Here is a 15,063-nt window from a genome sequence, read left to right on the forward strand (position 1 = left end):
CACAGGGATACTTTTTTTGGTCTGCAGCCATTTTGTCAGTGATTTTTTAGCCTATCTGATCTAGACTCCGTGAACATGATCCCAGCAGTACAGGATGACCTTCTCTAATATGTACAAAGATTAAATACCCCCATGGGTGAGGCTTCATTGCCCAGGAAGGACTTCTAGTTGCACTGGGCACTGGCATAGAAAAGATCATTTTGATCATTTATTTATTAGCAGTTTATTTGACACATTAATAACATTTATTTAAATGTGCCAGAGCTTGCCAGGGAGGCTAATTTTCTTCTGCAGTCCCCGGGTTACGTGTCTTTGGACTGTGGGAGGAAACCGGAGTTCCCCGGGCGACACCCACGCAAACGCAGGGAGGGGGTGCGGAGGGGGGTGCGGGCTGGCAGGGGCTTGAGCCTCCTCCTTGCACGGCTGGCGACAGGGCTAACAGTGGAGCTGCTGAACTGTTGATCGGCCGATGTGGACCGACCTGGAGGGCCTTCAGAATGACCGCTCTGGCCCGTGAGTGAGCCGTGAGCGTTTGACCCATCTGCTGAGTCAGCAGCCCTCTCACTTGTGCTTTTCTCTTTTTCCTGTTGCAGGAAGTCTGAGCACTGAGGGACGGGCGAGCCAGACGACCTGCCGGTCAGACACACACACACACACACACACACACACACACACACTCGCAGCGTACGCCAGCGGGAGCGCTCACCGACACCGCGCGCGGCCCATCAGGGATGCACGCTGACTGACGGGTCGACGCTAACGCCCAGCTGCTAGCCCCGCCGCGCCGCGCCGCCGCAGAGAGAGAGAGAGAGAGCGAGCGAGGAGCCGCGTGAAGGAGAAGGCGTCCCGCGGCGATGGCAGACCCAGACCCGTCGCCCCCCGCCGAGCCCCCGCTGCGCTCCCCGCGGGCCCCCCTCTCCCTCTCCTTCCCCTTCCTGAGGGAGGGCAGCCGCATTTGGGAGAGGAAGCCCCTCCAGCCCGGGGAGCTGCCCAGCCCCCTGCCCACCAAGCGCACGCGCACGTACTCGGCGTGAGTAGAGCCTGCGGGGCAGTGGGGGGGGGGGGGGGCGCTCTGATCCGCTCTGTCTGTCATGCGCAAGACACCAGGGAGAGGGAGCTGAGATTAGACAGCTCTGAGGAGCAGAAGAAAAGCAAGACATGCCCAGTGTATTAAAATCACACAGAGAGAGAGACGGGGGGGGGGGGGGGAAGTAGGTTACCAGGTTTTTTATTCACAGGAGGTGGGCAGGGGGTCATTGGACATGTAAGTAATCTAGAGAGCTCCTCTATGCTTGAGAGTTTAAGGTGATGTGAGACACCTGTATCACAAATACAGGGATACGAAAGCAATTGGTTTTACTGACCAAGTTCTGAAAGAAAATATTTTTGTAGCTGAACTGTTTTTGATTCCGTGATTTTTGGGAGTGGATGTAGGTAGCCTGTGAGTCTATAGAAGGCCTTAGAAAGAGGCCATAGAAAGACTGGAGTGTACTCTGCTGGGATAATGGACTACTTTCTGTTAAACTAAAATATTACACAGAAATGTGTGTGTGTGTGTGTGTGGTGTGAACGCACAAGTATATGAATATGTATTTGGGTTATGAATTCATGCTCTACATGCAATACTGCATCAAACCATTTATATTCAATCTGTGTTCAGTCAACATTTGTCTTTAACTTTGGTTCACAGCTGAACCCAAGTGTTAGTTTTTATCTTCACCAACATCTCATGAAATTGACCGCAGAAATGACCTACGTTAGCTTACCAAACTGTGTTGTGTTTAAGTTGCTGGATAAAGGTTGACTGAATCCAGGCCTAAATTGCAGACAGAGATACACACTGCCTTCTTGTACACGGCACTGTATTTAAGGACTTTGTGAACCTTCATAATCCTGCCTGTCTGTGTGTCTGCAGCACGGTGCGGGCCACATCTGGGCCGGTCTTCAAGGGCGTGTGCAAGGCCTTCTCCAGGTCGCAGGGTCACGGCTTCATCCGGCCCTCCCACGGGGGCGAGGACATCTTCGTGCACATCTCTGAGTGAGTTACCCCCCCCCCCCCCGAGCGCGGCCCGTAGCGCCCCCCCCCCCTCGAACGCGGACCATAGTGACCCCCCCCCCCCCCTCCCAGAGCGTTGCCCGTAGCGACCCCCCCGGAGCAACCGCCGCGAACAGCGCAGAAACGTGGGGTTCACACTCCAGGGTCTGCCGCGCTCCTGGTCCTCTGTGCGGGAATCATGAAGTGTCAATCATTCAGCTGCATCTGTTGCCAGAGGCAGCCTGCAAAGAAGCAAATATTGGAGGCAGTTACAGTACATGTACATTAGATTTGCTTGATAATTGCTCTTAAGCCATTTCAAGAATGCTTGATGTTAAAGTGTAAATACAGATAACCCCTTTTCCAGGGGTGGAGACTTATAATATTTGCTCTCTCTCTTCTTTGCCTGTCTTTCTTTTCTTTCTCTCTCTCTCTGTAAAAGTATCGAGGGAGAATACGTGCCCATGGAGGGAGATGAGGTGACGTACAAGGTGTGTCCCATTCCGCCCAAAAACCTGAAGATCCAGGCTGTGGAGGTGGCGATCATTCACCCGAACCCCAGTAGCAAGCATGAAACCTGGTCTGGCCAGATAATCAGCTCTTAGGCTTCAGCTCCGGCCTAGTGCTGTCATGGAGGAAGCTGGAGGGCGGAGGGGGGAGGGGGGAGGGGGAGGAGGGGGGGGTGGGATGGACAGGATGAGGATGTGAACGATGAAGGGCGATGAAAACCAGAGGAGCAAAAAGGATGTGGGAAGTGAAAGAGGGCTTATTTAAGGAAGTGAAAGCATAAACGGTCGGCATGGAGACGGGAGTTGGATGGAGGTTGAGTGTTTTTTCTGCTATGTACACTTAAAGGCGGGAATGCGTGGAAGAGTAAAGAAGGAAACAGGGTTACACGTGTCTTTGTTTTTGGGAATACTAATGGGGTCTTGGAATGTGTTTTGGGATAGAAAGTTGAAAAGAAGAGGAGCTTGAGGTGGATGGGGTTGGGGGGGTACTTTAGACAGGAGGAGTATAGAAAAGGCTGATCAGAGTGGGTAGGATTTTGGTATTAGGTAAACACATATATTTTACTGTGAAATGAAAAGCAACAATTCTTCCTTAATTTCATGATTTTGTCAGTCTTTGTATTTGTATTTTTACCGTTATTTATCTTTATTTATTTATTTATTTATTTTCAGTCACCAGTACAGATTTTGTATTTGAGTTGGGTTTTTTATGTTATGGGATTACTGGGAATAATTTTTGAGTTTGTGCTCTGTACAGACCTTACAGATTTTATGCCTCTGGGCATTGTAGTCAAAACTGCACATAACCATAGACTATTCTATATTAAGTACTGCCAAACTGACTACAGTCCCCATGGTTAATGTCAAGGCTATTCAGGGTAGGTAATATAGCATTGTAGTCCAGTTTGTGAATGTGGGCTGTTACATTATCAAAGTAAAGCTCTGGTAATTAACAGGGTACAAACCCCCTTTTTCTATTAAGATAGATAAATCTAATTTATCTAATATCTAAAAACTCATTAATTTCATTGTATGAAACCATAATAATTTATGTGCTTGAAATGTGATAAATGATATAATTGTTTCTATAATATACACCACTATCATGTCCAGTGAATCCATTTCTTTTGCCATTATTGTTAAACTAATTTCTGATACTAAATGTACAAGAACGTTTTGTTTCTTCAACCCACTGTAATTCAGAGCACTTTCTTTTTGGTCAAACCACTGTGACTGGCATTAGGTCATGATAAACTAATTTAAATAAATTCTTTTACGATGCACAAGACAGTCTTTCGTCATTTCTTATATAAATGTCAAAACAGCTCCTCAGTCCTTTGGTACAAGTGTACAACCTGCACATTTCTTCCAACAGCTCCAGGTCTGAAAAAGCCTCCTGTTGGTTTGAAAGATTACCGTACAAATTAGGAGGTATTGAGTGAAATAAATAGCTCACCATGATTAACTAATTAGCTGATACAAACTGCTTGAGTGGCATGAGAGCCACTGTCTGTTCGGTCTGGAAGATTCAGCAACTGGACGATGTGAATGACTTGGGAGGCTACAGCGTACGCCACTGGATCAGAACTAGTAGGTTTTACCTGCTGTGTCGCAAAGAAATAACCAAATAATTCAGACAGTCTTTCGCAATATGTTTTATTTAAAATACATTAATTTCCTTATACCGTTTCCATACTTCAGTAATCAATAAAAATCCCAATTGGGATTTGGACAAACTTGCGGAATACCTGCCAATCAAGAACAGGCTTCAGGGTGACGGTTAGGTTGCAGCATCCTAACACCACCCATCGAGAAGAACTCTGACCGAAGTGCACACCGAAATGCTGGACTGCATTTAACAACCCTTCACTGACGTGATTAGAACATACTGCAAGTAACATCATGTGAAACCAATGAGCAGCTAATCGTATGCCATCAGTCCCCCCCCGCATTCTCTACGGTAACCAGACATTCAGCTCCTGAGTTCCTTCCATCCTCACAAAAATCCTTACTCTCTGTCTGGGGGAGGGGGGGGGGTCCCATTAACAGGGGTTCCCAATGGACATTCCCGGTTTAAGAACATAAATATTCATGACATGCATTAAACAAGGATTTTTCCATTTCAACTGGCAGACACAGAAGTTTCAATGTTAAGACTGCAGAGCTGCGACCTTTGACCTTCAGGCTACAGAATGTGTGGTACCTCCACCTTAGGCAAAGCCTGCCTCTGAACCCCTCTGCCTGCAGGCTGGGGCTCTCTGACTGTCCACAAGGCTGAGGGGTTGGTCCGGTTTCAAACAATCATAAAACACTTTCGATCATAAAAACAGCCTCAGGGCCGTGTAGCCGCAGAGCTGGGGCTCCTTGGTAAACAAGCACTGCTAGCCGGCCCGCCAGACTGCTTTCCCCTTCCCTTAAAAACCACGAGCTCAGCTGGGTTACAGTACGACACATCACATGCTCGCTCACAGCGACAATGTAAACCGATATAAAAAAACAAACACGTTTCAGAGCTGCACGTGACAACTGCCTGGGGAAAGAAATCAAGTACTCAGTACTTTCTTTGCATATAGTTGTCAACCATGCTGAAAACTTCAGCTGAGACCTGCTGGTCTCAGCTGCTCGTAGCTGATCTGTGACTGGTGAAAGCTGATTGGTGGCTGGTCATTCCTGGCCTGTGGCTGGTCAAAGCTGATCTGTGGCTGGTCAAAACTGGCCTGTTGATGGACTAATCCGATCTGTGGCTGGTCAAAGCTGGCTAAAGACGATTAAGCTGGTAGAGTATGGTGGTGGCTAACCTTGTGGACAAGCTGACTGCAGGCTGGTCAGCTAGTGAACAGTTGGTCGACCAGCTAGAACCAGCTAAAAGTGTGGAAAATGCAGCCTAAACCAGCTGGACCAGATTAAGATGGTTTAAGCAGTAATTTTCAACAGGAGACCCACTAGATCTTTTGGCTGCATTCTCCAAGTGCAAAAGAGGGATATTTTTAAAACAGAATCACTTCTCCCACATATGGAAATGGAATATAGTATTAAAAGTCTTAGTTGAAATACTGAAATAAGGTAAACACATAGAAATATTGATTTATGTTCCCTTCACATCTGTCAGTTTGATGTGTGTGGATCAGTTAAGAAGCTGGAATAAATCAGAGCCGGTACAAGTCATTATACAGGCATTATTTTTGCAGTGTGTGGTTAGCATTCTCTTATATCTACACTGTCAGCTCTACACACCTGCAGTACAACTCAGTTCAGTGCGTTCAGCGCAACAACACTTCCTGGTTTTTGGGTCAGTTAATACATCCATATTTCATGGGTCCCTCTTGTTTTTTGTTAATTTTTCTTCAATGTACATTTTATACATACGAATGGTGTGAAATCAGTCACTAGCAGCAACAGCACATGTTACAATCACAACAGTCAAAAGAAAAAGGAGAGAATCGCTGCCACTCTCAAGAGGGATGGCAAATAACCTCTTTTCTTTTTGTGTAGCACCCGTTTTAATCAGCAGGGGGAGCTGTCTCACAGACAACCGTCTGTGAGGCCACTGTGGTCAAGGTTCACTCTGGTGACCACTGAAGAAGAGTTCCCTGCAGAGCCTGGCTGTGTCTTCGGGGGACTGCACTGTGAAGCCTCTGGTCCGTGGGTCATTGAATATTTCATAGTCATTACCCCCCTAAAGGAGATAAAAATCAAGAGTTAACACAATCTTCACAGTTGCAGAATCTTTGAGGGCTTTCACAGGTTCAAATTCCCTTTTTCCCGTCACCCCTACACTTCATTTGTATCTTTTTTGCTTTGTCCTTAGCTGTTTCCTTCCTTGCTGTCTGTCTCTCTTTTTCTCGTTGGCTCTCTCTTTCCCTCCTCAGTTGCTCAGCCGTAGCGCACCAGCCGTGTGTGGTCAGTCCAACCTCACTCCATTTTAACTACATGTATTGTTAAAGCTCAGCAAATCAGCCCAATTGTTCCTTTAGAGCTGCAGCTTTCCGCTTAGACCCCAGTTCCCAGCTCCCTTCTCTCCTCACCTGACACCTCACTTCCTCCCCTTAGTGTATTTAAACCTCCCCCACTTCCCCTCTTCCTCACTTACAGGTGTGGTCTCGTTGCCGAAAAAGTAGATGGCCTCCAGCCCCTCCCCCTCCAGGATGTCCAGGCAGAGCGTCTTGTCCCACCCCTCCGGGAACACGTCAAAACTAATCAGGCCCCCTGGCGACACAGACACAAGAGGCACAGAGAGGGGAGAAAATAGGTCAGAATAACAACTCTGCGCATAAATCCAACCAAAGAGAAGCATAACTGCTTCAGCAGAGGTTACTCAACCAATACGTGTAAATCACTAAATACAAACATAGAGAGAAATGACTTCATTCCGATGCTCGCTCCTCCCTCTAAATGGTAATGAATGGACTCATTTAATAGCTTTATCAAAGTCATGATGCTCTCATTCGCAGAGAGTTAGGGTCAGGTTAGGGGTTATGTCTTTTCAGGCACTTGACGCCGCGGTTGAACGGCAACTCGATGCGACAATCTCTACCTCCTGCTATGTCGCCCCTAAACCCCATAGTGTCTGAGATTTGAACACAGCTTTTATAAAGGGGGCAGTGGGCGGGGCATCAGTGATGTAAATGGGGGAGGGGTTTTGGTGATGATGCGATAAAGCTGAGAATACAGCATCACATTTACACTACATTACAGGCATTTACCAAATGCTCTTGCACTTGCATCAATTTATACAGTTGGAAATATAGTGAAGCAATGCAGGTTAAGTACCTTGCTCAAGGCTACAACGACAGTGTCCAACGTGGGAATCGAACCTGGTACCTGTTTCATGTTGCATTCTGGTTTTATGTTAATGTTCTCTAAAATGCACTGGTTTATTTTTCACATTAAATAACATTTAAAAGTAAAAGACTCAGCTACAATCAGTCCATTCTTTGAATTAATTTAACTTCTCTGCTCTCTCTGATCTCTCTCTCCATCTCCATCGTATTTGAGGTCCTGTGGAGCACAAAAAGACCAACAGACCTACAGATCTAAGAACCCAAAAGTTAAAATCAGAAAAAACAATGTTGAAAAGTAGAAACAAACTGGCCCTAATGACCTGCTCTGCTGAGCAGTAGAAAGAGGTCCTGCATTCAGGGTGTGAGAAATCAGGTCCCACTCAGGGGGGGGACTATACACAACACAACAGAAATACAGTTCCCCACACAACCCTGTCTCTCACACTCTGTCTCTCTCTCTCTCTGTCTCTCTTGAATTTTATGTGGTTCAGGTAAATTTGTGATGTTTGGAACCATTTTTGTGATTGGGGAAGAAATGTTCTCTAATCTGTTTCTATCTGCTCTCTCTCTCTCTCTCTCATGCTCTCACTTTATCTCTTTCTTTCTTCCACTCCTCTCCCTCCCTAGGTCCCTCCCAGAGTAAAAAGGACTAAAATTGATTAAAGGGCTGGCTGTATGTGAAAGCAGCAGCCAATCAGATGCACGCGGGTCCACAATGCCCAGTTTTCCCGCCTCCCTCACCAGTGGTCGCGGGACTGAGAAAAATAAAATGTCCGCAGCGTGAGATTTACGGCCGCCTCGCTGCATCGCCCAAAACGCGCAGTGCAAAACACCTCTCAGCAGAAGAGTCCCGCAGAAAAACAACGCAGAGGCTGCAGCAGACGCATGCCGCATGCCGCATGGTTTCCGTGCCAGCATTTCACGGGCACTGCAGTAAAACTACCCACAGGCCTCATTTGGCTACAAGAGGGCGTTGGTCTGATGTAAAATAGAGCATCGCAAATCACACGAACCGAAGGACAAATGCTGCACATTCAGAGCGTCTACGCAGGACAAAGAGAGGCATAAAATGAGCCAGGCAAGAGTCCACAAATTCAATTTCCAATTCACTCCATCTTCCTCCCCCTGTGAGTTCTCCTCTGTACAGTAGCTACTGGAGCAGCAGAGTATAAAGCACTTCATCCGGAAGTCCTGCCGAACGTGCATTACTCAGAGAAAGGTCAAGTTCCAGCTGGTAGGAACACCTTGACAACACGCTCAGCTCCCACAGAACACATGAGGGGGGTAGGGGGTGGGTGTACATGACTCTCCCCTGCTGTCAAACACAACGAGGCTGTTCCTGGATACCCTCCTGGTAACAGACAACAGAGAATCCATTACAGAGCAGAAGCACACGCAGTCGACTGGACAAAGCAAAAACAAGCTGGCCACACAAATGAACACAACTGCCGAAACACACACACAGACACACACACACACAGACACATATGCACACAGACACACACGCACCCAGACACACACACACACAGACATTCACAGACACACACACACATACACACACATGCACAGACACACAGACGCACAAACACATACGCACACACACACACACACACACACACGCACAAATACAAACTTAAAAACAACACATAGGCTATACAGCATTCCATTACAGTTACTCCATCGACTCAGTCATTTAAATTTAGCCCCAAGAGTGAAATATGAGCACTGGACAAGCACGGGACGTCTCTTCGACTCGTGGTACGAAAAAACTGCCTTTTTCCTACACGGACGCTAAATATACCCGGCCCAGCGAGCGCTGAGGCAGACCGGCTGAGCGTGACAGCCGCGTGCTGTCTGTTTACTCCGCTCCGGGCCCTGGGTCTGACAGTTAGGTGCTGCTCAGTCACACAGCTCCTTCAGTCTGGGCCCTCAGCCTCCTGTAGCCTTCCTCCAGAGCTCCAAGCACGATGGCTCGAAATGAGGCTTCCGATTTCTGCGCTGGGGTAGTAACTGAGTTCAAATGACTGATAGACCATGTTAGAAATGCTAACATGTTAAGATTTCACCTCCCACACAACAGGCTATTATTATATTTTTAATTCTTAAAACTCATCCCTGGTGAAATGTGGACAGATGTGGCAGCCTCCTGGGAAAGTGGGTACACCGTTAGATCTGCCGACCTCTCTCAGGTCTGCCTGTGCTGCTGAACTCCCTGCTTTGTCACAGATCACTGACTGAAGCTCGCAGCTCATTACACAATGAGAAACCTGCAGGGAAATGCAGATCAAACACACGAACGCACAGGATCCAAAGATCTGGCGTGCCGACACCCCCGATAGGCAAGGATAACTGCAGTCACTGCTGTACTCGCAGGCATGCGCGTGCACACGCACACACACCTGCGCAATTTACAGACCTTTCTATGATTCAGTAACACACAGGCAGATGCCTCCGTGACCCCTCTGACCTCTCTGACTCACCCTTGGTGAACCGAAGCCCCTTCCCAGCAAACTCCTCCTGCAGGGCGGCAACAAACTTCTCCCGGATCTTCTCTCTCTGGGGGGAGGGGGGGGACAAGGGGGAGAGGCATCAGCTAGCTCCCACCCCACCGTAGGGCTTGGCACAAGCACGTCCTGGCAGTCTGCACTCCAGTGAGGCTTACATGGATCCACATCTGCTCCGCCGGAGAGCCACGCCCAGGCCATGCCACACCCTGCCCGTACCTTGTCGATTTCAGAGAACTCGATTCGCTCCTCCAGCGTGCAGCTCCGGCCAATGGGGGAGATGTTGAGCATTCCGCTCCGGAACTCGATAAAAGTGCCCCTGGAGGAACAGAGAAACGAAGAGAGTGATGAAGCACGCAGAAAGAGATAAAGTGCTCCAGATGCACTCAGCTAGCACTACCATGATCTTATCAATCAGTGCGCGGTACAGAATATAGCGTGATCAAATGTGGCAAAAGCTCCTCTGAAGCACAAAAGAGACAAACCGGCACTGTGATTCTGCAAAGCTTTTGTTCATTTCACAGGTCTCTGACGTAACTGTGCACAGAGAAATGCCAGAATCCACTGCACCATCACAGGGAGCTGCTGGCATTCAGCAACCCACAGCTCAACATCGTGGAGGCAATGTATCCATGGCTACGCCTCACCTCTTCTTGGGCAGTTTGATGAGCCCCATGTACCTGAGGCAGAAGTTAATGAGATCCTGCAGCAGCTCCTCCCCCAGCTGGTTCTGAATGGCCTGAAACAGGAAACAGGAAATGCAAACGTGAACGCCACCGCAGCTGTGACAGCACTACTTCTCAACAATAGCACAAGACAAACAGTCAGGCCCCTGAATGAGGCCAGCTTGCATTCCGAGGTCTCTCAGCTGGGCCACAGGTGGTTTACTGACTTCAAAACATATTATATACACTACTAATCAAGCCTTTCTTATCATCACAGCAATTTTAAACACAAGTATATCAATGATAAGCAATAAGAGTGGCAGACCACAGCCCACTTCCTCTGCCACACCTCTCTCTCTCTCTCACGCTCTCGCTCTCATTCCTTAGCTCATCTCACCTGCTTGGAGATGAGCTTTCCATCCTTGTACTGCACTGTGCCGTTTTCTGCAAACACGTAGTCAAACTTGTGTATCACTATGCAGAGGAGGCAGGGGAGGGAAACAATGCTATTGTCAGCGTTAACTGACAAACACAAGTTAGAAAACAAGCCTTGGACTTCCAGGAATGTAAATGCACGGAGGAACTATTTCTGTAATTACCCTACCGCTGATATCTGATAAGCGGGTTATGGAGTAAGGGAGTCATTGGTGCATTGCTGAGATCTGGTCTCTGTATGGCTCCACACAAGGCCCCTGTGTTGGCCAAATCCACAGCACTGTGCAAAGCCGCAATGATTAGTGCACCCTAGCGGACTGAAAAGTACAGCCATGCATATACAGAGTATGACATCACCAAAAAGGGGCCCGCAATGCTTCCCACAGAGCTCCAGGTGTTAAGCCTGCCAGAAACCCCTGGACACAGGTTATCGGGGATTACTACTGATTAGGAAACGCCCCAGACTGATATCTATGGAATGCTGATCTGAGGAATGGTCACATGGTGCAGCCTCGTCTAACCAGCCACTTGCCCACGGCCACTTTCCTGCATACCCACATATGACATTAACTGTTCCCTAACAAGGTTTTGGGTGCAGACAACATCTCAAGCTGCAAAAGGTCATACCTGGCAAAGCTGTAGACTGAGAGTTTTTAATTCCGTGCAGAGATGCAGTGTCTTTTTCCTCAACAGTCTACTTCATACCCCTGGTACCTGTGTAATATCTTCAGGTGTGCTCAAGCCACCTTGTTCTTTACAGCAATGCGTCGCATGAGATACAGGTGAACGTATGTTAGAGATATTGAGTTTAGAGCATAGTCGGTGTATGTATGTGTCCATGTGATGGTTTGGGCTGTCATCCCACTTTAAATGTTAGGTCAGGTCAGCGAATGTCAGTTACAATATTAGCAGCTCTGAGTGCTTGTGCCATGTTTAGGATGTTTTAAAATATGTGGGTTTATGTGGGTGGGTCGGGCTGTGCTGAATACAGGTAAGCTGGTTTGTAGCTCTCAAACGGAATACGGCTGTTCATTGTTTCAAAACTGGCGTTACCCTCAGCTGTGATCTATATCACCTGAAAATATACCCCCCTCCCTCAGAGAGGAAATAGGTGCACTTCAAAGGAGATGAGCTAACCACCAGCTGGCTGTACACTTGTTTGATGCCGTAAGGGTTGCCTAATGTTGACAGTGTATGCTGTGTTGTCTAAGCTCGTACAAATATAAGGAAACAAAGTCAGTTTGTCGAAGTCACACATTGCTCTAATAAAATGGCTGTTTGTGAAGCATACGCTCCAGGCATAATTGCAGGATATCCCTGACAGCACACGGGTCCCTCAGAAGCAGGGAGTGCTCATAGAGGAGATGTAAACACAGGACTTATTCTGAAAGCAATAATGATGATGATAATGATGATGACGAAAGACACCTTCTTCCCCGTTCCCCAGCTGCTCCGCGATCTTGGAGTAGTCTGACCCCCCCACCACTCCAATCTTCACCTTTCTCCGCAGAGACTGAAAGAACTCGTCCAGCTGGGGGTCGATCTTCTGCAGGTTGGAGAGAAACACTGACTCATGACGAAATGAACGCACAAAAAAAAAAAAAAAAAAAAAGTCCACTGATACTCAGGCGTACAACTCAGATTTACAGCATAATGTGGCATCCGGTCCAGCAATGAACCGGATTGGTCTCAGCTGTGCTGGCTAGTGGAGAGATCACCTGAGTTGTGTTAATTAATCAGTCCAGGTTAGTTTGGGGCCGAGACCGGCAGCACGCACCGAGAGACAGAGTTTAGCTTTTCGTTTAGTTTCATTTCGTTGCGTTTCAGTTTTGTTTGTCAGAACACGACAAGGAAGTAAACCCGAAGCTGAAAAGCTGGAGGAGCGGGTCCGTTTTACGCGTTACTTGCCAACAGTAGTCGGGGTGTCTTCCGCAAAAAAAACAGGAGGTGTTGGGGCGTCGCTGCAATGGGACAGGCCGACAAATACAACCGCCTATTCTAGAATGGGCAGACTAACCCTGGTCTAAAACAGCTGACCAAAAACAAGCCTTTCAACAGTGGAAACACACACTGTGTGGGAAACGTGTGGCCAAGTGGTGGGCCCCACCCATACAGGCTCTTATGCACTCTACAGCCCAGCGAGGGGAGGTGTTGTCCGGCAGCTGACCGGCAGGCTGGGACGACGGGGGCTTGGCTGCGGAGTGGCCAACTCTCTGCATGGCTGACTGCACCGCTGCAGGAAGCAAGGGGGTGGCAGGAAACAGTTAAAATTGTCCGCCCTGATAATTGTACCGAAAAAATAAAAGTTTGCCGTGCGCTGTTACTTTCAAAAGGAATGCGGCAGGAGTAAGTACAGGGAGTACAGTCAACAAGTACGGCCGGGTACAGCAAATATCAATCCTTTAAAATGTAGCCCAAACTTTTAAAAAAAATCACCCCATTGCGCATTTCAATATCAGAGGGTTACATGCAGTTTCAGCTGATTAAACATGACACTTTCATGTTTGTGCCCTCTTGAGGGTATCTACTGTTAGCCTGTTACTCACTTGGAGATATCTGACATACATACAGAACAATACACAAACTACAAAGCCAGCTCTTGCAGGTGAGAATGGGTGAGGCTAGCATGGAACCAAAGAACTCTTCCGTTCGCTATAAAAAAAAGCTTCATGATGCTCCACAGCATAAACTGCATGTACATGTATACATATGTGCATATGTGTCTTACTGGAAAGACCAAATATACTCTCTACCTCATTTTTGTATATGTGGCTAATATTATCAAATGCAAATGTATTTCCGTTTAGCATCTTAGATCAATCAAACATTCAAAGACAAAGATTTTATTAAGTGATATTTTCAAAACGATTCTAATATATTGCAGACTGTTTCACAATGACGCCATCTCGAGGCCACAAAAAATGTAAAAAAGCAGGTCAGAAGACAAACTGCTACTTTGAGACGTGCACGAAGGCACGCATTTCTTCTGTACGCGGTAGTTGTACTCGGTGTTCCGATAAACGATATCTGCACTATATCCGTGTCCCTCGAGTGATTCCCAGATCTTGGACCAAATAAAATGCGCGTTTACGATTTACCAATCCTGATTTTCAAACAAGTAACAAGATTGTAAGTGATATATTGACATAAAGAAGTGAAGGGCGTAGGAAGCAACCTCGTCGCCTAATATGACCCCAGAACTTATTATTTACATTCCATGAATGGGCCAAATCACTACGATGGACCTCTACGCGTAATGATGTACTAACGTCCTTGCATTTCTCTGAAGACGAAATGCCTGTTGACAAATGATCCATTAATAATAACTCAAAAATGCCGTGGAAAACAAATTACATTATTATAACTCAGACGGCTCACAAATTCATCTATGTGCACACAAAGGTCAAAATTAATATGCATGTGTGTATAGACCCAAAATTCTTCCTTTATTATATTTCTCGTGACACCACCTCGAAGAAAAACAGTGTTACTTACTTCTCTAGCAGGTGTCAGGGTGCCGTCCACATCAAATAAACACAAGACATTCCTCGGTGAAAGACAATTATTTTCATCCATCGCCACGAAGGCAAAACTATTCGAAAGATGTAATGAACTTCAAGACAGCAGTAATTAATGTACAAATAGAATATAGCTAGCCACTGTAGCTGACGGAAAATATATCCAAGGAGTCTTCGTTCGGTATTGTGAAAAAACGAAACGAATGGAAACGTTAAATGATAAAATACAAAAGACAGAGTAAGGAAGTGAAACAACTGTTTTGAAACATATACTTTAAAAACGTTGCTCATCTGATATTTTCTATAATTTCTGCCGAGCAGTACCACATTTTTGTAATACGGGGCAGACAGTGCGCCACTGTTTCTTTTTTTGATGACAGCGATCTGCACAGCCAATAAAAACATTGTTTGGAGGTCAGGTGTGCAAAGGGGTGTTAACTCGTGTAGTAACCTTCAGATACTACAAATAATAAACATTGGTGTGAAATAGGAACGATACACATAAGTGCTCTTTATTGTATAATTGCGTTTCCCCATGTGAATACGTGACAAAAATAAAAACTGACACAAACAGGAAATCCTTTCACGAATTACGTTTACTGTGTTAATGCATTAC

The 15,063-nt window shown here is 46.7% G+C and overlaps 2 protein-coding genes across 4 annotated transcripts; one reads left to right on the forward strand and one right to left on the reverse strand.

Moving 5' to 3' along the window:
- Positions 1–409: 409 nt before the first annotated feature.
- On the forward strand, positions 410–3,830 carry csdc2a (cold shock domain containing C2, RNA binding a). Its single transcript, XM_064323835.1, has 3 exons — positions 410–1,030; positions 1,916–2,038; positions 2,478–3,830. The coding sequence occupies exons 1-3, from the start codon at positions 855–857 to the stop codon at positions 2,638–2,640; spliced, it is 462 nt and encodes a 153-aa protein (XP_064179905.1). The 5' UTR covers positions 410–854; the 3' UTR covers positions 2,641–3,830.
- A 353-nt stretch (positions 3,831–4,183) lies between these two features.
- LOC135248847 (phosphomannomutase 1-like) lies at positions 4,184–14,814 on the reverse strand. Of its 3 annotated transcripts, none has more exons than XM_064323838.1 (8): positions 14,425–14,814; positions 12,358–12,475; positions 10,892–10,968; positions 10,510–10,568; positions 10,049–10,148; positions 9,806–9,881; positions 6,635–6,750; positions 4,184–6,220 (listed from the first exon to the last, which is right to left on the reverse strand). In XM_064323838.1, exons 1-8 carry the CDS (start codon positions 14,503–14,505, stop codon positions 6,098–6,100), a joined length of 750 nt encoding a protein of 249 aa, XP_064179908.1. In that variant the 5' UTR covers positions 14,506–14,814; the 3' UTR covers positions 4,184–6,097. The 3 variants fall into 3 exon arrangements, with proteins under 3 accessions (XP_064179908.1, XP_064179907.1, XP_064179909.1); XM_064323837.1 differs by having other exon boundaries at positions 10,477–10,568; XM_064323839.1 differs by lacking the exons at positions 4,184–6,220; positions 6,635–6,750 and adding an exon at positions 7,099–8,676 and having other exon boundaries at positions 10,477–10,568.
- Positions 14,815–15,063: the final 249 nt, after the last annotated feature.

This window comes from Anguilla rostrata, chromosome 2 (genome assembly GCF_018555375.3).
Source record: "Anguilla rostrata isolate EN2019 chromosome 2, ASM1855537v3, whole genome shotgun sequence".
Lineage (NCBI taxonomy): Eukaryota > Metazoa > Chordata > Actinopteri > Anguilliformes > Anguillidae > Anguilla > Anguilla rostrata.